Source organism: Hibiscus syriacus, unplaced genomic scaffold, assembly GCF_006381635.1.
Source record: "Hibiscus syriacus cultivar Baekdansim isolate YM2019G1 unplaced genomic scaffold, ASM638163v2 tig00110676_pilon, whole genome shotgun sequence".
In the NCBI taxonomy this organism is placed as follows: domain Eukaryota; kingdom Viridiplantae; phylum Streptophyta; class Magnoliopsida; order Malvales; family Malvaceae; genus Hibiscus; species Hibiscus syriacus.
The window spans coordinates 114,714-139,450 of record NW_024062820.1 but is presented as its reverse complement, the minus strand read 5'-3'; the positions used below and the strand labels follow the sequence as shown (position 1 = coordinate 139,450).

The following is a 24,737-nucleotide window of genomic DNA, read 5'->3' as shown; positions in this document are numbered from 1 at the left end:
ATCGGAGTTTATGAGCCTCTCCTGTTGCCGTCCATGCAGCCACCGGAGTACGCCTATTTCTACGGCTGCCGTAGCTGCAAAAACGACGGATGCGTGCATTAAATGGCGAATGATTATAAACACCTTTGTCCTTCGTGCAAAAGTTCTATGGACGGCGAATTTACGTTCGTTAATATGTCGAATAAGATCGGGACGGGTTTTGTGAAGGCTGTTGTGACGTATATGGCGACGGATGATCTGATTGTGAAGCCTATGTCTTCCAACTCGATCATCACTTTGCTCGATAAGTTCAACGTTAAGGATGTGAGTCATCTTCAAGAGAAACCATTCAAGTAGTCCTTTAAAATTACAAATTCTCTTATAATTTAAATATTTTCTTACATATTATATTGATAATATATTTTCGTATTTTAAAATTTCATAAATATACTCATTAACATAAAATTTAATCATGCCCTCGTCCTTGACAACAATTATACTTTTGTTTGTGGAATTGCTTGGTGAATCCACGCAGTCCATGACGGTGCTTACTTCTGTTTTCCTTGGTGGAAGAAAGAGGATCTCTGTAAAGTCTGAATCTTGAACGTGATCTTCCATGTTTTTTATGTAGATAAATTTTAATATTTGTTGATTATCTTTTTGTTCAATAATATTTTATAATTCGAAAATCATCTGGGATTAGATCATTTATTTAATTGATTTTATCCTTTTGTTTTGCTGTTATTATCTTTCATTTTTATACAAGTAAATCTTTTAGAATGGATCATTTATTTGGTTGATTTTATCTTTCTATTTTTGAAAATGAAAGATTATGTATCAAAACAGAAGAAATGTAATAATTTGTTTAACCTAAGTTATTGATAAGAGCCAATGAAAGGTGAGGTGGTGAAAATGCATGGAGGAATGAGTTATGTGCTGACGTATGATTCTCGGTTAATATATTATTAGAGGGTAATTTGCATTATTTGTCACTTCGTTTAGCATCAGTTTTCATGTAACTCACAAACTTCTAATTTTATCAGATTACATCACCGAACTAGCCTTGATTGAATGCTCGAGAAACGATCAGGACACCCGAGTTCCTTCAGAAAAGCTAGAGGTGTCGATGTATAGATGTAGTCCAGATATCTTTAGGTAGTGCTCGAGGCACTTTAAAATAACTAACTAGGGCGCAAGGTCCGACACCCGCGAGGGGTGAGTTAGTCGATGGTGCTGTGTCTGATGCAAAGATTTCAGACATCATCCTCGATAGACTAGAGGGGTGTGTGAGCTCCAAGATGCAGAACCTGAGCTAGCATGTGGACCTACCATGGTGTAAGCGATCTTCTCCTAGGTTTATGGGGAACCTAGGTGTGCGGGCATCGGGACCAAGTGGATAGTATGTCTCTCTAGAATGATACCTAGGGACGGTTTGGGGCCAGTGGCCCCATATCACGCTCTTGGTTGAGGAGAGGGTTGTCATCTAGCATTCGCTATGCCCCGCGGGATCTCCCTTCCAAGAGTACTTGTGGCTTTGGAAATATTATTGTGGCGCGAGACTAATGAGTGCCTTGTTTGTTCGGACAGGATACTGTGGGATTGACCAACGAACTGAGGGGCGATTCTTAGCCAGTGCGACTTGGCTTCATGATGAGATAATTCGAGGCATGGATCTATGTTGGGAAAGGCCGACTTGTCTGGGAGTTGTCCCATTCAAGTGCCGCACGACATAACAACAGGCTCGAGATGTTATGGCAATGACACTTGGTGCAGAAATCCCTCATCCGCACCATGATGTCTACCCTAGAGTAGAGAATGAGTATACAAATATAATCACTAATGTATGAGATTTGGATAGTTTGATGTTTTTCCCTGATACACTTTGAGTATGATCTAGTTGTTAGTGTGACACTGAGCTAATTAGTTCAGCGTTTGAAATTTATTTCCTTACGCAGATTAAGTGGAGAAGAGCTTTAGAGACCGAGGTCCAGACCAAGAGCAGATCAGAGTACGTCTCATGTTTTGAAGGGCGTGTATAATTTATTTAACGTTGGTCTGTATTATTTTGAATGTAAATATTCTAATTTGGAGCTCCCCCGATGTAAAGTTTAAATTATAATTTTATTGTTGATTTCATTATGAGAATGACGTTTTAAAGTAAGAAAAATGTTGGTCAACCACTCCGGTGATTCCGTGTGGTACCCAAATCGATCGACTATGTGTCGTACTGGTTTAGGGTGTTACAGAGAACATAACAACGCATATCACAACACATCTTTTGTAGTCCTCTGCCATATTTGCCTACAAGTGGTTTGCTAGTACAAATTAAGAAGTACTAATCCACCCTATTTATGTGCACTTCTTAATCAAGCTGTCTGCATCTTTTCCTTTCGTTTTTCTTTTTTGTACTTATTTCATTGAGTACCAATTAGAAATTTCAGCTATTGAGTATGCCATTTTGGTTTTCCTTTCGTCAAAATGGTTGACGAAGTTCAGACTCATAATTGAGAGCGATTGTCAAGTTGTAATCAGTTGGATCGCCAATTCTTCTCATGCCCCAGTTATTTATACCAAAAGAATTCATAAAATATCTCAGACTATTAAATCGTTCTGTTGGTTGATTCGATTCTCCCATAGAGTTTGCAATATAGAAGCAGATAAAGTAGCCAAAGATGGGGTCCTAAAGTAAGGTTAATTGGATTTTTTGTTGTCCAAATCTTGTTCTGGTTGCTTTGGTAAATTCTCAGATTTTGTTCCTGGGATCGAGTAACAATGTGATGATTGAATGTGGAGGAGTTCCAGTAGTAGCACATAAAATCCATTGCATGTCCTAATGATTGATCTTGTATCGGATATAGGTAGTTTTGGCGTGTATTTTGGTTTTGATCAATAAAGTTTGGGTACACTTTTCCCTTCCATTATTTTAATTAAGTTACAATAGATGGAGATATGAGAGAATTTTTAACGAGGCTCATCTTACCTTTAAAAGAAAGGCAAATTTATAGTTGATATCATGATTTACATTCATCCTACAATAATTTATTATCTTAACAACAATTCATAATTCTAAAATATATTTTTAAATATAATCTATTTATAAAATATTTATCTTCATATTTACCTTTTTAATTATAATTTATTTTAAATATTTTTAAGTCTAAGTCTAGTGTTTTTCTTCTTCAAAATATTATCTTATTTTATTGTTTATATATAATTTGAAAAATATAATTAATAAAACTAAAATATAATATGGGATAGCACGAACCAACTTACCTCAGTGGTTAAAGGAATCGTTGTTGTTTCTAGAGGTCATGTGTTCGAGCACCAACGATTGCATCAAAGTGATTGAGCGTTTATTATCAAATGATTGAGAATATATTTAGAACATATAATACTTGTAATCTCCTGGATTAAAGTACATAAATGAGCCTCATTATACGTTAAATTAAAAATTATATATATTCCAAACTCATCATTTTCTTAAAATTCGATGGTCATAATTGTTTGTATTGTATAGTGATTTCAGATCTTCAACTTTATATTGGTTGTTAAGCATTTTATTTAAACGAAAAAGCATGGAAAATAGACCCTTTCAACATATATAATAGAATAATCTATATTTGATTTGCTTAGGATTATTATTCTCCTTTGAGTCCCAGCTCATTCTTCTCAAAAACATGCACCCCACGTTCATCCATGTCTCAAAAATGGAAAATCCAACACAACTTTACATTGCCTCAATCTCACTAAAATCCCCATTTTTACGCACCCATTCATCTCTCTCAAATCACACATCATTATTTGGAAGAGGGGATTCTCAAAAAAAAAAAAAAACTTTGTTTTTCGTTTACGCCATTGTTGTTTTTTCCGAGTTCTTTCCCCTCTTCCGTAATGCAGCAAATACAGTCCAAGTTATCGACAACCTTAAAGATGGTTGGCGCTGTTGACCAAGAACAAGACAGTTTGAAGCTCGGTAGGTTCTTTAATCTCCGGGAAAGGGGAAGAAGGCGGGGAGACATGCGAAGAGTATGAGCGTCGAAAAAAGTGGTGGCGGGTTAGAGGAGGAGGCCGAAGATGAAGGGGAAAACCAGGGGTCGGATCAAGCGGGTGCTCCGGCGTCGTCAGATCAAGACGACGCCGAGGCCAGGCTGGCCATGGAGAATTTGATTGCCGCTGCGAAGTTAGAGAGAAGCAGCTGTTAACCGGTTAGTTTCATTCATGTATGCTTCCTTATTTAGACTAGAAATAGATTCCATTGCCTGCAATGTGTTTGTTAATTTGTCTTGTATTCAGATATGGAGCAGACGAAGGAGAAGTTTGCCAAATTACTCCTGGGAGAGGATATGTCAGGTGGAGGGAAGGGTGTTTCATCAGCTTTAGCACTGTCGAATGCCATTACAAACCTTGCTGGTATTGCTATTTGTTCCCTTTTCCTGCTAATTGACAATGGATTCTTGGTCTAATCTGTAGAAAATTTTCTTACCAATGCCTTTTAGCTTCTGTGTTCGGCGAACAATCGCGTCTCGAGCCGATGACGGCCGAGAGGAGATCGAGGTGGAGAAAAGAGATCGATTGGCTCTTGTCTGTAAGTAATTGGATTGTTGAATTTGTTCCTTTTCAACAGAAAAACAAGGATGGATCGAACATGGAGGTATCTAGTCTCTGCTACCCTTTGTCTCAATGCATCAGAGCAAATTAAACGCCTATATATCTATCTATATATTTATATCTTGTTTGATCTTCAGATAATGATTACAAAGCAACGTGCTGATCTTCTAATGAACATTCCTGCCCTTCGGACACTTGATTCAATGCTTCTTGTAAGTGTTATTTCTATAAACTGAGCAACAATCTAGTACCTCATGTAATGATTAATCTAATTGACAATGTTCAGGATTGTCTGGATTCTTTCAAAGACCAAAATGAGTTCTATTATCTGTCCAAAGATGCCTCAAGTGAAGAGAAAGGGAACAGCAAAAGAATGGATGATAAATGGTGGCTGCCAACCGTTAAAGTTCCCGAAAAAGGTTTATCGGACGCGGCACGAAAGAATCTGCAGAGCCAGAAGGAATCCGTTACACAAGTGCTTAAAGCGGCGATGTCAATCAATGCTCAGGTGCTATCGGAGATGGAGATCCCCGAAAACTACATCGACTCGCTCCCGAAGGTAAAACAAGAGATGAACATACAAAAAGTTGCATGATGTTGCTTGAAATCTACTGTCATGAATGACCAATTGATGGCTTTTTGTTTTAGAATGGGAGAGCTAGTCTTGGCGATTCAATCTATAGGAGTATCACAGTAGAGTTCTTTGACCCTATTCAATTCCTGTCAACTATGGACTTATCATCGGAACTCAATATATTAGACCTCAAGAACAGGATAGAGGCATCTGTTGTGATATGGAAAAGGAAGATGGTCCAGAAGGACGGAAAATCGGCTTGGGGCTCTGGCGTTAGCTACGAGAAGAGAGAACTGTTTGAAGAGAGAGCCGAGACGCTTTTACGCATTATCAAACACCAGTACCCCGGAATTCCTCAATCGGCACTCGACATCAGCAAAATCCAATACAACAGGGTAAAATTATACCTCCTATGCACACATATATCACCTATGCATTTGGACTTGTTAAGGTTATATCTTGTTGGTATGACAGGATGTAGGACAAGCTCTCCTAGAAAGCTATTCAAGGATACTCGAAAGTTTGGCCTTTGCCGTCTTGTCGAGAATAGGAGACGTCCTCTATGCCGATTCTATCGTCCGGAATCCGAATCAAACAATGTCCAAGACCCTGCCAAACTCGGCGAATCCTGGCTCCGGAACCAACGGGGAGAAAGGGAACTTGATGACACTCTCGGACTTACTTACGTGGAGTGCGGAACAGCTCGAGATCGATGAGGAAAGCGACGAATGCAAAGAAGGAATATCCAAAGAGATTGATGAAAAGCAGATGCAGAAACTAAATGCAGTGAGTACTAAGAAGACATATCTTGAAAGCTTGGGCGAGCTAAAGAGCCCACAAGAACGACATTAATGGAAGCATTGTGATAGAGAGGACTGAAAAGAGTTTGATGAATGAAGAAATTCAACCTATAGAGACACTTTTTGTAGGCTGCCTGCTACATTCTGTAATTTTTTTCCATGGCTTCCTTTTGTGAATAGGAGAAGGGAAAAAAAGAAGAAGAAGAAGAAGCTAAAATTACGGAGCTTAAAGCTTTCCATATATTTCTGCCTTATAAGCACAAAGAACGGAGTTTGTAGTTTCATAGCCATTGAATATGATTTGTATCTTTAGAATTCATGTTTTCTTTACATGTAACAAAATTGTTTTATAGATTTTATTTTAAATCTTAAATAAAAAAAATTACTTTTAACTTTAATACATCCAACATTCGAGAAATATATTTAAAAAATCAAATATTATTTTCTTTTAACTACAAATTCACTAACGAGTAATGGGATTCTTAAAGAGATATATAAAATTTCATCTAGTTCTAACTCATACAAGTATTTATAAATTATTAATTTTGTCTATCTTGTTGTAAAGAAGTATATAGTGTAAAATACAAGAAAATATTAAATAAAAGCAATATGTTTCTGGTTTTTTTTATAGTATAAGAAGGAATAACTAAAATTATGGCTAAGATGCCATTCTTTACTCAATTTTATTAACTCTTATATTTTATTCACTGTACTTTTAATTTTTTTATTTTATTCACTGAATTTTTAAATTATTCTTGTTTTGATCACTCTAAATTATTTTATTATTATATGTCATTTTTATTATTATTTAATATAAAAATAATTTAAAATATAAAATAAAAATAGAAGATGATCGACTATATTAAGTCTTTTAAATTTAATAATAGAAAATATTATTTTATTATTTATTTTAAATCATTTTTGTATTTAATACTAATAAAAAATGTCACTTCATACAAAAATAATAATACAATTATTCAGAGCGATCAAAACCTGAACAACTCGAAAGTGTAATGAATAAATTGAAAAATTGAAAATACATTGAATAAAATAAGAGAGAGAATAAAATGAAGCGAGTAACGATGTAATTTACTCTAAAATTATAGAGATTTAATTCATGATTTAGTCTTTATCTTTAAGGGGGTGTTTGGTTCAATGATTGTGAGATTCCCATAAGATGGGAATCCCACATTTCCATGTTTGGTTGGCCGGGAATTTCATTTCCGGTAATGTTTTATTACCAATAGTAGATTTTTTGGGTATATTACCAGGAATGTCATTATCTCCCTTCCCTTAGGTATTGTAACATTACCGGTATTTTGGACTAAAATGCCCTTAAATTTTTATTTTTTTTTCAAAAATATCATTCTTCTGTAATTGAATAATAAAAATTTTACGAAGGTTAAATTACAAATTTATCCTTAAATTATTTTAGATTTACAAAAAAAATCTATAATTAAAATTTTATATGAAGTTCATGGGTTAAAATTTTTTTTACCCTTTCATTAAACCTTCTTTATATTTTTAATTTTGTAAAAAAAATATAAATATTATGAATTTAATTTTTTTAAAAAATATATATAAATATTTTACAATTTGTAATATTATACAAATATATAATAATGACACTTTGTTCAAATATACATTCAAATAATCTTTTATTCCTTTAACCAAACACGGTAATCTTACATTTCTGCTAAACCAACCAAATACAAAATACAACATTCTCAGTAATCCTATTCCCTAGTAATCTTTTATTCCCACTAATAATTTTACATTCCTTAAACCAAACGCACCCTAAATTATATTTTCCTGTAAATTTTGAGGAAAAAAAGATATCGCCTTCTTTGATTTTGAGGTCGAGATTGTTAAACGCAGTACCATGATTTTCTATTTTCGCTGTCTGACCACAGAATTATATTATTATTACAAAGGGTCCTCTCACTCTCAGTTTCTCTGTTAGCTGCAACTGAGGTAGAAACCTTGAACTCGGTTCTGTTCTTCGAATCATCTTTGTTCTTTTTCATGGTAAATCTAAAACCTTTTGGACTCCAACCAAAATAACCCACTTTTCCGAATTGCTTCCCCCCCCTCCCATTTGGCAGGTATTTTCATGGCTTCCCTTACTGCAAGTCTGCTCCCGCCATTGCTTTTACAAGATACAAAGACCCTTTTCAGGACTTCTCGAAAGTCCCTAGTTTCTTATACAGTAGGTGTGTTATTCACTTCATTTATCCTTAGGCAACTTCCTTTTAAGATTTTACCATAAATTTGAACATTATGGTTCAATTTTCACTTTGGGTGGTTTTTGGTTTGTTCATAGTTGAATTTGAGTCTACATTTCCATAAAAAAAATTAACGTTTTTATGGTAGTTATAGATTTTTATGAGATAGATGACGCTCTTAATTACATGTAGACCCAGGCATAAATATGAATTTCTGGATACTTGAGGTTAAAAAAATGAGGTTTTGGGGAAATTAATGTGGGGCTTTTGCTAAAACAATGGCTTGTTCATTCTCTATAAACAATAGTCGAGTTATCTTCCATGTATCACAATGTATCATGTTTCAACATTTAGTCAAATTTCTTAATGAATAAACCAATGTTTACTCTAGGAATAATTAAAATTCGTGTGCACAAAACAATATGAAAAATATCAAACTGAATGAAATTTCATTAAAATTGTTCTTATAACGAAAATTTACAAAGTGAAAACAAGTCCCATAATGACAACATGATCCTTAAATTTATGTGGTTGCATGCCTTTAGTTAAAGCATCAGCTAACATCTGATCAGTGTTAATGTGCTCAATGACTACTTTCTCAAAATCGACTAAAATACACCCTAATGTTCATATGTCCTCTAATGATCATTCGATGAGCTTAGCTATAAGATATGTTATTTGTCTTCTCAAAAAGAATCTGATCAGTGTTAATGTGCTCAATGACTACTTTCTCAAAATCGACTAAAATACATCCTAATGTTCATATGTCCTCTAATGATCATTCGATGAGCTTAGCTATAAGATATGTTATTTGTCTTCTCAAAAGAATGTATTTTACTATTTGAATTTTTGAACAAACACTAAAAAATCCTCAAAGTTGAGGAAGTCTCAAATCTAAAAAGAAAATGATAAATTTTATTGTTTAATTTTGTAGGTCTTAAAGAGATTTTGATAAAATTTGAATCAATAAAGTAACAAGGATAATAAAATGTTTCGTTGGTATTTAGAGTGACCACAAGAGATTTTAAAGAATGGAGGCTTTCAATGGTTAAAGAAAATAGATGGAACTATAATTTTAATGAAGAAAACAAGGTGAAATAAAAAAAAAATTAGATTCCATGTTAGCATCAAAGTTTCATATCGTCCGTCATTAATGAATTCATGATAAGTTATTTTTTTAAAGTATAATGATCAAATTAAAATCAGCTGGCTTAAATGCATATTTTCTCTTTGAATTATATTTTATTTTATTTAATACATTTTTATTTGTTCAGATAAAAAAAAATATTAATGGGTGATGTGGCGTGTTCTAATTGGTCAATGAGAATTTTTTAACGATATTAACGATTTGGGGTAAACAGAATAACAATTTATAATTGAAGGGGTAAAACTTCTCGAAAAATACAACTAGGTAAAAAAAGATATAATTCAAAGGGAAAATATGCATTTAAGCTATTAAAGTTTAACGACTAATGTTATAATTTATCCTATAATTAACAGTAATTATTCGATTTTTATGTATTTATATTTAAAATATTACTATTTTAACAAAAATATACTCATTAAAAAATATTTCTAATTAACTTTGTTCCCTTTCTTTTAATTATAAAATACTAGAAAACATTAAAAAGAGTAGAAGGTAAAAAAAAAAAAAAATCGTTTTTACTCCAAAAACGAACTTCAGTCCCTAGAGAAAACGACGACGTACTACCTCAAATAAGTCATCTTCATCAATGCCACAAAGAAAAAAGAAGCAAAAGGTAGATCGACCCCATTTCTTTCGGCTGCTTTCCTCGATCTACCGTGATTCTCTTTCACTCTATAAACTAACTCTTCTTTTACCTGAATTTCGCGCATTTTCTATCAGGTTCCGTTTCTCGCTCATGCTTCTACCCCTCCCGCTAATTTGAATCTTGCGTTATCGTTGGATTATGGATTTTGTACATATACTTATAATTCTATCTCGAATCAATTTAAATGCGTATTCTTCTTAGTTCTGGTGTCCTTTTGACTTTTTTTTTATTTTACTTATGAGTTATTAAGATGAATTTAATCAATCGCAACAACAATTTTTCGTGGTTTTTTCTTCAAGTTTCCCTTTTCCTTTTATCGACTTCAGTTTCTCAATTCTCAGCGTTCGTATTCATTTGATTGGATCGTTAATTCTTAATTCTTACCTTGTACGCAAGTTTGGATGTATATCTTGTTGGGTTCTGATTTGAAAAAGTTGGATCATGGTATTTTTCTTTTAATCAATTTATTTGTGGAATGTCAATGTAGGGTCTCTGATGTGCTTGAACCGGTGGATTTGAGTTTTCGGATTGAACTGTTTTAGGTTTATATAGTTAAAAAAGGATGGCTTGGTTCAGCGGGAAGGTGTCCTTAGGGGGCTTTCCTGATCTCGCCGGGGCAGTCAATAAACTCCAAGAGAGCGTGAAGAATATTGAGAAGAATTTTGATACAGCTCTCGGGTTTGAGGAGAAGTCTGAATCAAGCAATAATGAAGGTACTTTTCTTTTTTACATTGCTTACATTGTTAGTATTTTGTGTAATATTCAAGCATTTGGATGCAAATGTCTTGTATAAACCTATATTAGGTTTTCCATTACGATATTACGTTCTTTTTGGTAAATAGTAACAATGGGTGCCATCGTAGTTTGTGTGAATCATCAGGTTAATAAGCTAGAGTTGTAAAGTTTGCTAGACAAGTGACATGTTGCAAGTATTGCACACTACTTCAGTTCCATGTTATAGGATGTCAATTAGGAAGCCTAAGTTGTAGTTTGCCTCTACTGCCTATTGCAGTGCTAATCTTGTAGTTTACCGTTCCTGAATTATCCTGTGAAGGGTTAACTTTTCTACTGTTTTATTTAAATTTGGAATAATAAAAAAAATACAGCCTGTTTGTTATCTTTGTCTGCTTTACTTCAATTTCCGTGGAATCCAATGAACCCTAGTCCCTAAATTAGGTTACTTGTTTGCTTCCTTTGAAATGAAGTTATCTTTATATTACCTTATTTTGTCACATTCCTTGCATAAATAGGTCAATGCTGATCTCATGCTTAAAGAAGCACTACATACTGGTGACTTGTTTTTGAACTTTTTTTGTGCACGAAGTCCCAAAAAAGATGATGCTTCTAATGACTTATCATTTCTAATATTTTCAATGTTGAAAAAATGTTGTACATAGAAGTTATAGTGCGGGTTTTGAACCAGTCATGCTTATGGCTTCCTGTCTGTATTCTTCCAGCTTCAGGATTGTGGTCCTCGGACAGAAAACCACTATTTGACCCAGTTATGTCCTTTATGGGTCAGAAAAGTGAGGAGACTGAGGTTGAATCATCAGAAAAACTTGAATCTTCAGAGAGTCCACCCAAAGTTGAGGAAAAAGAAAAGGCTGAAACTGACAAGTCAGGTCATTCTCATGTGAAAACCACTGTTGAAGAAGATAAAGAAGCTGTCAAGGTAGAAAAAAATAACGAGCATTCAGAGGCTGTGGAGAGAGCAGATACTGTGACTTCGAACCCTGGTAAAGCTGAATCTGAATCAGAATCAATTTCTGCAGAGCCTTATGAATCTACCTTTAATAATGTTAAGTCATCAGATTCTCCAGAAAATGAACATCAGAAAGAAATTTTAGATGTAGTACCCTCTGCAGATTATGAATCCAAGGAAGCCAAACTAGATACTGCAGAGGTAGACACAGTTGAAGTTACTGAGCCTGTGCCAGCCGGGTCAAGTGTTGCTGTAGACATGCATGGAACTAATGATGAACGAAAGACACAGATAGAAGAGACTTTAGAGACAGGTTATCTAGTTAAATATGAGGAATCAATTGACAGCCAAGCTGATGCTGGCAATGGCCCTGATGAGCCAATGCCGTTAAGTTCACATTCTGTTATAGTAGAGGAGACTAACAGTGCTCAGGAACTTTTGCTGTCCACTGAATCGGTTCTTGAAAATGATGAAAATGCTATAAGAGTTGAAGTGGACCGGCAGATTAATGATAGTGAAACTGATTCTAAAGAAGATATACGCTTGAGTTCTGCCAGTGCCTTATCAAACTATGCGGATTCTACCCATGAATTGGAGAAGGTGAAGATGGAAATGAAAATGATGGAATCTGCATTGCAAGGTGCCGCAAGACAGGCTCAGGTACCTAACTTCTCCCATTATTTTGCTGTGATGTTTACATTAGAAGTTCACTAATTTTATTCTAAGTTTTTTTCTCTATATTTTTTTGGTATTCGATCACATAGATTTAAGCCTTAATATAGGCAGATTACAATAGAGTGCAATAGAGATAAAATTCTAAAGTGATACACTGATACTAACTTAGAATCCTACTAGGGTTTAACTAGTTTAGTCATTATCCTGTCTAATCTTCTACTTAGATAAGATCTTCAGTACAAATTAAATAATAAATTACTCTGTTACAGACTAATTAGGACACTAATTACTAATTATACATGGCTACAATGTACATGAGCATGTTTCATTCTCTTGTCTTTTTATTTGTCATTCGTATGCACATCAGTTCTCCTATATGGAAAAATAACATAACATAAGTTAGATTCTTTGTGGTTCTCTATAACACCCGAATGCTTTTTGATGTTCTTTATTTCTTATTTTAAGAAGTTGGGATGGGGGTTAAGTGGTTTGTATGTTGCAAGGCAGGTTTTCTGAGATTAGAACTTAGTAACCTACAAGAAGATGGCTTTACTACTAACAATAGAAGGGAATCTTATACCTTTTATTTATTTTTGATAGGAATAACAGGCCTCATTACAAACCTCCTCCTTGATTAACGGAGTCTGATAATCAGCTCCTTAATCTGTAGAGGGAGGAAGAGTGCCTTAAAACTTTTATTACTCATACGAACTTACATAATGTTTAACAAAAACTCCAATCTGAAAAACACAACATACTTAACCACTCAAGTAACAACCAAAAACCTAAAAACTCAAACAATAAAACCCACTGATAATGCCTAACAATCAACCAATTCCCATCTTTGCTAAACTATCAGCCTCCCCATTACACGCCCTTGGAATCCATCTAACTGAGTGCACCCTATCCGAGAAGAGTGATGAAATCTCCTTAACTAAAGGTAAGATAAAAAAAGGGGCCAAAGTTGGGGTCAATATCCATTCCACAGCCGACTTACAGTTACTTTCCACAATCAACCTTCCAACAGTAACCCAACAAGAAGACAAATAGATTTCAATTCCTCTCTTAATAGCCTTTAACTCCGCAACCTGGGGGGGACCTTGACCTATATTTTCTGAAAAAGTCAGAAGAAAGTTGTTGTTCCAGTCTCTCAAAATACCTCCTATACCTCCATTTGTGCCATCAAGTCTAACAGTTCCATCAACATTCATCTTCAAAAAATCAACAGGGGGTGGGAACCAGCGAATCACCTGAACATTCTTAGGATTAAGAGCCTTAATACCGTCTGCAAGAGATGGATCACCAATCAGCACATCCTCCTGAATAGGAAACTTAGGGTACTTGGCTAGAAACCATTTAGATAACCTGAATCTAGCAATAAAAAACAGAGACATCCTATCAAGGGGAGCACCTTCGAACACCATTGCGTTCCTAGCTTTCCAAATCGACCAAAATACTACTCCCGGAATAAATTTCCAAATCAACGATTTCCCCCTCAGTTCACCCCAAGAGCTGAGCAAAGAAGGTGGGTCCTTTGGAAGTACCAAAGCTATATCCCAAAAGCTTACTATCTTATACCATAGTTCCCAAACTACAACACACGAAATAAATAAATGTTGCACTGATTCCACTTGTTCCTTACAAAACGGACACATAATTTCATCCCCTAGCTGCATTCTTCTTTTCACCAATTCTTCTCTCACTGCCACTTTCTGATGAGCTAGCTGCCATAGGAAAGCTTCAACACGAGGAGGAGATAATCCCTGCCACACCCCTTTTAACCACATATCAGAACCCCCGACACCTTCCCGAGTACATTTCTGCAAGATTTTATTGAAAACATTCCATCCCCACTTGTAGACCAAGAAAAAAAGTCTTCTACTGATTCTGTCAGTTTAAAGTCATTCAGTTTTTTCATCAATTCCAGCCACTGCTCCAATTCCCAGTCACACAAATTCCTTCTGGTTTCGACGTTCCACACCCAACCATTCGAATCAAAACAGCCAAACTCAGCAACCTTACCCCATCTGTTTGTAGACAACACATACATTCTAGGGAAAAGATTTTTTAAAGGAAACTCGTCAGCCCATGTATCTGTCCAAAATGAAATAGACTTTCCATTCCCCACTTTCAACTTAGAGTGTGATCTGATACATTCACCCTCCGAGTCATTCTTCAAGAAATTGTTAGCAATACCTCTCACAATCCAAGAAGATTTGGGCGTAAACACCTTGCTAATAGACATGGAATTACAACTAACCTTGTGTCTGCAACAACATAACACACTTTTCCACAAAGTATTCTTTTCATTGGCAAACTTCCACACCCATTTTCCCAAAAGAGCCCGATTAGAAAGATTCACATCAAGAACACCAAGACCACTAGAATTCAGAGGCTTGCAAACTGATTTCCAATTAACCCAGTGTATCCTCCTTTTTTCCTCATTACCCTCCCATAGAAATCTGGCCATTAATGAATTGAGCTTCTTACCAATAATGCAAGGCATTCTAAAAAGTGATAAGAAAAATATTGGTAAGGAAGTTAGCACCGACTTCAATAAAACTATCCTGCCAGCCAAAGAGAGACAAGAAGCTTTCCAGTCGGCAAGTTTGGAGCTAAAATTCTTGAAAACTGGATCCCATAGAGCTTCTGAGTTTTTCTTAGCATCGAGAGGAAGTCCCAAGTAATCTGTTGGAAAGGAACCCACTGAACAGCCCACTGCTAATGGCCACTCTGTTAAAACGTCCTCTTCCACATTAATACCAAACAGCTTGCTCTTAGTTAGATTTAGATGCAAACCTGTCATAATACTAAAAATCCTCAACACTCTCTTGACATTTTTAATCTGGGAGAGAGAAGCTTGACAGAAAATGATCAAGTCATCGGCAAATTGGAGATGTGACAACCGAACAGAGTTTTCAGATTTCCCAATAACAAAGCCTTGAAACAGACCCCTGTCTACTGCTTTAGTTATCATCAAATGAAGCAGCTCACCTACAATGTTAAACAGTAACGGAGATAAACTGCACCTTTGCCTAAGTCCTTTGGCCATAGGAAACTCTTCCGAGGGGGACCCATTTACAAGAACCGAGATTGAAGCTGTTGATATACACTGAGATATCCACGACAACCATCTCTTGCCAAAACCCATCTCTGACATTACTCTGATTAAAATTGGCCATTCCACAGAATCATAAGCTCTACGAAAATCTACCTTGAAGACAACCCCTTGTAACCCTTGTTTTCTCCAGTAATCAATCCCTTCATTTGCTATAAAAGCACAATCCAACAGTTGTCTCCCCGGTATAAAAGCAAACTGAGATTGACTAATAATATCACCAACACAACAACTCAGTCTCTTCGATAAAACTTTAGAGATGGTTTTGTATAAACTGCCTACGAGGCTGATTGGTCTAAACTCCTCTACACTGTCCGGATTTAGCTTCTTCGGAATAAGTGTGATAAAAGCATGATTAACACCATGCTCCCATTTCCTTCCAAAATAGAAATCTTCAAAAAATTTCAACACGTGCTCCTTTAAAATTGGCCAGCATTTTTTAAAGAAACCCATTGTGAAACCATCCGGTCCTGGAGCTTTAGAGCTGTCTGATGAAGCTATAGCTTGCCAAATTTCCTGTTCTAAGAATTGCTCTTCAAGTTTGTTAGACTGTTCCCCTGACAGCTTAGCAAATTCTAGAACTAAGTCCTCCACTTCCATTGTTGAATTGGAGTTGTAGGCTGCCTTAAAAAATTATGAAATATGTAACTTTAACTGTTGAGGGTCTGAAACCACATTCCCATTTATCTTCAAGCTTAAAATTTCATTTCTTTTGCTTTTGTTCAGTGCAGACAGATGGAAAAACCTTGTGTTTCTATCCCTGTCTTTAATCCATCTAGTCCTTGACTTCTGAAACCAAATGCTTTCTTCGATTCTATACAACCTCCAGAGATTAGTTCTACACTGCCTTAACTGATCCCACTCCTGCTTCGAGAGAATTCCACCTTGAGCTTTACAATCCAGTTCATTAATACACCTTTCTAAATCAGAAATCGACTCAGAAATCCCAAAAAACTTACTGCTAGACCATTTTCTGATTAATGTTTTTGTTCCTTTTAAGATGTTGAAGATTCCCCTTCTGTTATTTCTCCCCCTCATAACAACCATGGAAGATTTAACCAATTCCTCAAATCCTTCCTCCTCTAATAGATAATTAAAAAATCTGAATGGTTAACGGCTTTATCCTCAATTCCTCATAACTGGATTATGGTCAGATAAGGATCTAGGCAAAAGTCTTTGCACTACATTCGGAAAACAAGTCAGAAACCTCCCAGAAATTAAGAACATGTCGAGTCTTTCCCACGTAGAGTCTTCTCTATTATTACACCAAGTATACCTTCCTCCCACCATAGGGAGATCAATTAAGTTTGATTGTTGTAAGAAGTTTCTAAATAAATCAATAGAATGCCAGTTTTGGGACTTGCCCAACTTCTCATCCGGATTGAGATACACATTAAAATCTCCCCCGATACACTAACAAATTTTGAACAGACACAAACTCCAACAGTTCCCTGAAAAAATCTTCCTTTTCTGCTTCAATTGATGGACCATAAACATTTATAATCACACAATCTTCACTTGAATTTCTGAACTTCCCAAAGACTGCTATGAATCTGCCATTTAAGATGCTGTTCGAGACTACAAAATCATTTTCATTCCACATAATCATTAATCCTCCTGCAGATCCCACTGCTGGAACAACAATACCTCCTTTAAGAAAACTCCCCCCTATCCTTCTTCTTAAAGCCAAAGAAACACTTTCTAGTTTTGTTTCTTGAATTAGAAGAAAGTTCGGCTTATTCCTCTTCACCAAATTAGCTACAGCTCTTGATTTTTCCTTTTTTCCAAAACTCCTTACATTCCATGAAATTATGTTAACATTTATCATAACGAAAAATTCAACACCAAAACCTTTAAGCTAGTCAACAGAAGAACACTAATCTCCTGAATTCCCCCATTCCTTACTTTCGGCCAATCCCTCCTCAAAATTTATAATTTTGTCTAGAAAAGCCTTCTTCCCCTCTTTAAAATATATCCCCAGTATTTTGCTGACTTCCCATGTAGCCAAAGCCTCCTCCAAGAACACCGAGAATGTTGAAGAATAAACAGTAAGAAAACTAACCACATCCAAAGCTTCTCTGATCAAAAGCCTTCTCCTACTTCTACTCACTCTCCCTGGCATAGAACCAGGTATATATCCAGTAGAGACCTCTTCTACAGTCCCTGAATGTTGAGCAATACCCACTTCTGAAATCTGAGGAATACCAAATTCCTCATTAATGGAATACCAAATTCCTCATTAATGGAATTGGCCCCTTCCACTAAGGAATTTAGATATGATTGTCTGCTCAAACTAGGGATTAGAATTTTCCTATTTTGAACAACCAACTCCCTTATTTTAAGTCCCTCATCTTTTCTGCTCGGATTATGCCACACCTTTCTTACCCTAGATCTTCTATATACTCTAGATACAGATCCTCTTTTCCACCTTCCTACTGGGACGTTCCTACCACATAAACTTCCAGACAAGAGGTTCAGAGGACTCCAACTCCTTAAACCATTTGTGACAGACTCCTGATTGGCTCCCAACACCTGAATTCCAACCTTTTGGACTGGTACGAGTTCCCTTTCCACCTCTGTTTCCTCTATACTTCTAACTTCTTTGTCCAGTTCAACATCTTCCTCTATCCCTTCAGAATTATTATACCTTTTATTTATTTAGTTATGAACTTTACTTTCTCTTCCATGTGCTTGACTTTGAGATGGTATCTTCTGCTACATCTGTCCAAGACAAAGGGCACCATAGGGAAGAAATAATTTTATATTGTATGAAAATTGAAGTTTTATGGTTCTTGAATCTCCAATTTCATTTTGTTTCATTTTCAGGCAAAAGCTGATGAAATCTCTAAGCTGATGAATGAGAATGAGCAGCTTAAAGTTGTAATTGAGGATTTGAAGGTATGTACATGCTTTCGCTCTAGATGGTTTAACATGGTTTGGTTTGTCTCTATGCTAGTCATACCTAATATATTTTCTTCTTGTCTGTTGACTTTTGGTGCTTTCTTGAATAAAAATGCACATCTCGATAGAGATTAAATGAACAAATTCCACGTTATCAATTAGAAGATTCCGCTCAACGTCTCAGATGTTAATATAATGATATTAGCAGTGTTACATGGCATATGTATGATAAAAATTGATGGATAATTTTTTTTTGTTTCCATTTGATATACCTCTATGTTTTATTGTCTTTGGTCAAGCTTTCTCTTGTTTTGCTTGTGGTTTCACTTCCATGTGTAAAAGTTAATATGAACCTTGACGTACCTTGGAATCATCAATTTCTTCCCTTAATATAAGTCTACCACTTTCTACCAGTGTCCTTTTTCTTTTATTGTTTGAGATTAATTATCCAATGGCTAAAGATGTGTAATTACTAGTTAAAACTAGATGTTTAGGAAGATATCCTACTGTCTCTATCCTGGTAACAATGAAAAAAGACTGCAAATTAACCGCTGAAAAGCTTGGAACAGATAAAATCCAATGAAGCAGAAATGGAGTCTCTGCGAGAGGAATATCATCAAAGGGTTTCAACTCTTGAAAGGAAGGTATGGTATAAGAATTTCTCTTTTTCTTTCTTGATTTCTAATATTAATTTATTGTTTATATTCCGTGTGTTATTGTCATTGAGAAATGTTAGAACTTCATCCTGAAGTTTTGGAAATCCAAACCAAGTACACCAATTAAAAATTTTCAAGTAATAAATTACACGTATATGTTTAATTAATTTAGTTTAAATATGAAATTAAATACTCAACCATGAAATAACTCAATCAAATTATTTAATTAATTGGGTATAAATGTTTAAAGTTAGAATGATATTTTTTTTAATTTTATGAATAAATCTTAAAAAAGTAAAAAAAGAAAACTATCAATTTGGTTTAATTGGTTTAGTAGGTTATTTTAGTTCGTTCAGGGCAAAATTTGGTTTGGTTATTTTGGCTTTAACAATAAAGTCGGTTCGGTTTATTTGGTTTTTGATATATAAAAGCCGAACCAACCCAATGTACCCCTAATTGTAATTACATCTTGTGGTATGGAAATCCTTTTGTAACGTTTTGTAATGTATGTAGCTACATACTAAAGTTTATAAAGTATGTTGAATAGGTTCCCAATAAGACTTCCACTTTTCGATTATCTCAATATCTCGACTCTGAAGGAAAATATTTGTAATATCTTTTAGGAGTGTATTGGGTTAAATGATATTATTAACTAGATCTATGAGATTAAGTAAGATATGTGGTTATTACCTGGGTTATGATGATCTGTGGTTTTTGAATTCTTGGCCTCTTTCTCACTCTTATAAGAGCAACAAAATTGTGGTGATCTAATGCTTTAAGTTACCTACATATAATTCAAAGGTTACCGCACAATAATATTCTGCTTTAATCTTATTCTGCTGTGTGACTATCTTCATTTCCTTAGAAGAATTTTCTTGCTTGTGATCTGATTCATTCCAGGAAAAAGGTTGTTTTTTAGCTCAATTATTATGCAATTCAAAGTTGTCTCTTGGTGTATGTTTTTCCAGGTTTATGCCTTGACTAAAGAAAGGGATACTCTTCGAAGAGAGCAGAATAAAAAAAGTGATGCTGCTGCTCTTTTGAAGGAAAAAGATGAAATAATTAATCAAGTCATGGCTGAAGGTGAGATCTGCAAACTCCTATAGACATTTGATGTGCTATAACATTTTTTCATCTTATTCAAAAACATATTATTTTCTTCTATCAGATATCTTGGAACTTGTTCTATGGTCCTCATGTAATTTCTTTGTAATGGAGTTCCTGTAAAAAGAGCCCAACTATAATGGACTCATTTCATTGTCAATAAATAACTTGAACAGGATTATGTGCAATACTTTTAAGAGGAGGATTAGGTGGGTGGGGTATCGGTTGTAAATATAGAGAACTCCCTCAATGGGAGTGGTTAAAGTTTTCTGTATTTATCATCAATCCCTTGCCCACCTGACCCTTACTTAGGGCTACAATACCGGTGGCTTCTATAATTTATTATGGAGATTAAGTGTAAAAAGAGCATTCTTGGTGCATCTCCTTCTGTGTCTGATTGAGATTTTAGTTTACTAGATGATTTTCGAGAAAACCTGAACCCTTGTTGTCTATGAGATCTTATTGCTAGATATTTGTCTCTTCTCTCAGGCGAAGAGCTTTCAAAGAAGCAGGCTGCTCAAGAGGCTCAGATTAGGAAATTAAGAGCTCAGGTATGACAATATGCTCGGTTGTTTGAGTTCTCTAAATTTCTGGTAAATAATCTCTTCTTTCTCTTCACTTTCTTATTACTATTCTTTTTCCTTGCCTTTTTGCTACTCTAGATTAGAGAGCTCGAAGAGGAGAAGAAAGGCCTGACTACAAGGCTACAGGCAAGTGCATGCCCTTGAACCGGACATAGTTTGTTTATTACTTTTCCCCTTCCTTTTTATCTAGAATTCAAAATGATATGTTCTCTAATATGAGACTTTATGTTGTATTCAATCTCTTATCTCTCCTGGACAAAACAGTATCATTCAAATTAATTGGTTTTTCACAGTAATAATTGGCTTAAACTTAGTATTATTATATCATATGGATTTGCTAAATTGTAAATACTAGTCTGTATAGACCTTTTATTTCATATTCTCTATCTGCAATTTTTTATGCCTGTTTTTCTATTTGAGATTTTAAATTTGGTAGACTGAACTTCATAGAAAACTATAGGATGCTATTATTTTGTAGATGTTTTCTTCTGTAAAAATGGCCTTAGACTTGGATTGCCATGTTCCATTGGTTGCTGCTTTATTCTTTCGTTTATCTCCTATCTAAACTATCTAAAAAGGAAAAGAAAAGGAAACAATGCTTGTAAGTTTTTACTAATTTTCTTCATTACTTCATTTTGGTCCAACTGATGCAAGTGGATTAAAAAGATTACCTTAGAGTACTTGGGGGATATTTTACTATATTTAGTGTTGTCACTTCTTTGGGTTTATTTTTGTTTGAATTGCATAGAAAGAATTGTGTCATTTATTTCAACTTCTTCATGGTCATGCACCTTCCTATACTTTAAGGTTGAAGAGAACAAGGTAGAGAGCATAAAAAAGGACAAAACAGCTACAGAGAAGTTGCTACAAGAAACAATTGAAAAACACCAAGCAGAACTTGTGACTCAGAAAGACTTTTATACAAATGCTCTATTTGCTGCAAAGGAGGCTGAAGCACTAGCAGAGGCTCGTGCCAACAATGAAGCTAGAACTGAACTGGAGAGTCTATTAAGAGAGGCTGAGGAACGTGAAGCACTGCTTGTACAGACACTTGAAGAGTTGAGACAAACCTTAAGCAGAAAGGAGCAGCAGGTTTTGCATTCTATTAATTGAGATTCCAGATTCTATCATGCTAATGAATGAAAAGCATGATGTTATTGTCATTTTATAACAATGTAGGCTGTTTATCAAGAAGACATGTTTCACAGGGACATCGAAGATCTTCAAAAACGTTATCAGGTGCACTGAGTTTGTACTGGCCTATGTAGATATTAAATCTTTCCTTGGTACCTTTACTTTCAGGAATTTGTTTCTAGTAGTTCACAGCTCGAATTTTGTTTTCTAGGCAAGCGAACGACGGTGTGAGGAATTGATTGCACAAGTGCCTGAGTCTACAAGACCTCTTTTAAGGCAGATTGAAGCCATGCAGGTGAAATTTGTGGTTCTCATGCATTCTTAACAATCTTCAAGGACTGTTGCTCTTCATATATTTGTGCGGATATTGATTGTTGCTCTATTACTGATAGGAAACAACTGTCAGAAGAGTAGAAGCTTGGGCTGCTGTGGAGAGATCTCTAAACTCTCGTCTCCAGGTGTGTATAATGTTATTGCCTGTTATGACATCTCATGAGAATCTTATAGCAAGCCTTATTCTCATAATTATCTATTCTATTGAATTTACAGGAAGCAGAGGCAAAAGCTGCAGCTGCTGAAGAGAGAGAACGATCTGTGAATGAACGCCTATCTCAAACCTTATCGCGAATTAATGTTCTTGAAGCTCAGGTTCTTCATCTGTGACTACGTTATGTTCACTTGCATAAACATTTCTAGATATCAGCTTAACCTTTGTTTTGCTTTGGTTCAGATTTCTTGTCTTAGAGCTGAACAAACACAGATTAGCAAGTCCCTTGAGAAAGAGAGGCAAAGAGCTGCTGAGAATAGACAAGAATACCTTGCAGCAAAGGAGGAAGCTGATACGCAAGAAGGTCGGGCAAACCTGCTTGAGGAACAAATTAGGGAACTAAAACGGAAACATAAGCAAGAGTTACAAGATGCTCTTGTGCACCGGGATCGTCTACAGCAGGTTTTGCTTTTGATCCGTTGTTACGTTAAAATTACTTTCTCTTTGCACATGTAGCTTCAAATAAAGCTATCTTCATTTTAAAATGTTTTTCTCTTTAACTTTGATGAAAAAGAATTCCTTTTTTTATTCTTCACATGATTACAGAAAAATTGCATATATAACTTAGTAGTTGGAAAATTCTCTTAAGTTATCTGCTGAAGTAGATCAGGCATTCTTTTAAGAGTTTCTTACACCTATATGAACATAGGAACCATTTTAACAGATTTGTTAGTATTTAGATCTGATCTCAAGGTTCCATTTACCGAAAGAATCTTTTCATTTGTCACAGGAAGTAGAAAGGGAGAAAGCTGCTCGGTTAGACTTGGAAAAGACGCTGCATGTGCATTCTACGGCTGTATCTGAGCAAGCTCCAATAGCAAGGCGTAATTCCATTTCGGAGAACGGTATGTTGCTTCTTATTATGATGTAGATGATCTTATGCTGCTCTTTACTTATTACGCGACTTTGGTGCAGGAAGCTTGTCCCGGAGACTCTCTACTGCTAGCAGCCTAGGAAGTATGGAGGAAAGCTATTTTCTGCAAGCATCTTTGGACTCATCTGATGGTGTATCCGAAAGGAGAAATATTGGAGAGGCAACCTCAACTCCTCTCTACATGAAAAGCATGACACCCAGTGTGTTTGAATCGGCCCTTCGTCAGAAGGAGGGTGAACTTGCTTCCTACATGTCTCGTTTGGTATGCATTATTCTTCTTTGAGCTCCTGAATACTGGATATTTCTTGATTTCAAGTTGCGGATTGTATCTGTACTGTTTAAATAGCTAATATCAACTAGCTTTATTTGATGTTTACTTCAGGCTTCCATGGAATCTATCCGTGACTCTTTAGCCGAGGAGTTAGTCAAAATGACTGCACAGGTGAATTTTCCATTTGCTACCTAGTTAAACGGGAGTGACGTTTTCTACTGTATTCTTCTTGCCTTTAATCTTATCTACATTTGCTGCAGTGTGAAAAGTTGAAGGCAGAAGCCGCCACAGTGCCAGGAATCCGGGCAGAGCTAGAAGCCTTGAGGCGGAGACACACTGCTGCACTGGAGCTAATGGGTGAACGGGATGAGGAGGTACATGCGTTTCTAATTTCGGATTCTCTCCCTTTTCTGGCTAACTAAATGTTATATTCAAGGATGTATACTATATATGTTACGTTGATCTATGTTCTATTACTTAAGCAGAGACAATATGAGCTTTGCTGAAGTAATATCAGGATAAAAAAATGAATATTCAGAATCGTGGTAGTGTTTTGAATATCTTCTATCCTCGTGTTAATGTATTTCCGACTCATTATGGTTTCCCCATAGGAAAATGAGAATATCATATGATATTGCCGTTATAAATAATGTTCTTACTTTCAGCTGGAGGAACTCCGAGCTGACATTGTGGACTTGAAGGAAATGTACAGAGAGCAAGTAAACTTACTAGTGAATAAGGTATTTTTTTTTCGTTTTTAAAAACTTTATCTCAATTCATGTGTAACATTATATTGATTACTTCCTCTGTGTGTTTGACAGATCCAAGTAATGAGTTCTTCGGCGGGTAATTCTTCGTAAGCGATTATTTTCTTCTTCTTCTTCTTTGTTTGGCGTGGTAATTTTCTAAATGAAAGGATGTCCATGATATACTTTATAGTCAAGTGTTGGTTCTAAAGAAATTTTTCTGTTAAAAAACTCAAACTAGTCGAAATATGTGTTTTGTTGCAAGCGTTTGGTTGATGATGAGCCTGCCTGCCCCTTCAATGATTTTTCTACTTCGGTGTAAACAACAATTCTACCATGTGAAATCTGTGTTTTATTCCATTAGCCAACATCAAAAATTGATTCTATTGCCTATTTTTTTAATCAATTACATAAATAGAAGGAATAAATATTATTTATTTTGAATA

At 35.4% G+C, this 24,737-nt stretch overlaps 1 protein-coding gene and 1 pseudogene across 2 annotated transcripts; both read left to right on the top strand.

The window, feature by feature from the left end:
- The first annotated feature begins 3,868 nt into the window (after positions 1-3,868).
- On the top strand, positions 3,869-6,072 carry LOC120137728 (annotated as a pseudogene).
- A 3,855-nt stretch (positions 6,073-9,927) lies between these two features.
- LOC120137909 (golgin candidate 5-like) lies at positions 9,928-24,484 on the top strand. 2 transcript variants are annotated; one of them, XM_039153547.1, is made up of 20 exons: positions 9,928-10,053; positions 10,467-10,692; positions 11,437-12,341; positions 18,301-18,372; positions 18,945-19,019; positions 20,000-20,114; positions 20,625-20,686; positions 20,798-20,845; positions 21,527-21,811; positions 21,899-21,958; positions 22,065-22,148; positions 22,246-22,311; positions 22,403-22,501; positions 22,584-22,802; positions 23,131-23,245; positions 23,316-23,536; positions 23,657-23,716; positions 23,806-23,919; positions 24,211-24,285; positions 24,367-24,484. In XM_039153547.1, exons 2-20 carry the CDS (start codon positions 10,542-10,544, stop codon positions 24,403-24,405), a joined length of 2,865 nt encoding a protein of 954 aa, XP_039009478.1. In that variant the 5' UTR covers positions 9,928-10,053; positions 10,467-10,541; the 3' UTR covers positions 24,406-24,484. The 2 variants fall into 2 exon arrangements, with proteins under 2 accessions (XP_039009478.1, XP_039009477.1); XM_039153546.1 differs by having other exon boundaries at positions 10,462-10,692.
- The last annotated feature ends 253 nt before the right edge of the window (positions 24,485-24,737 follow it).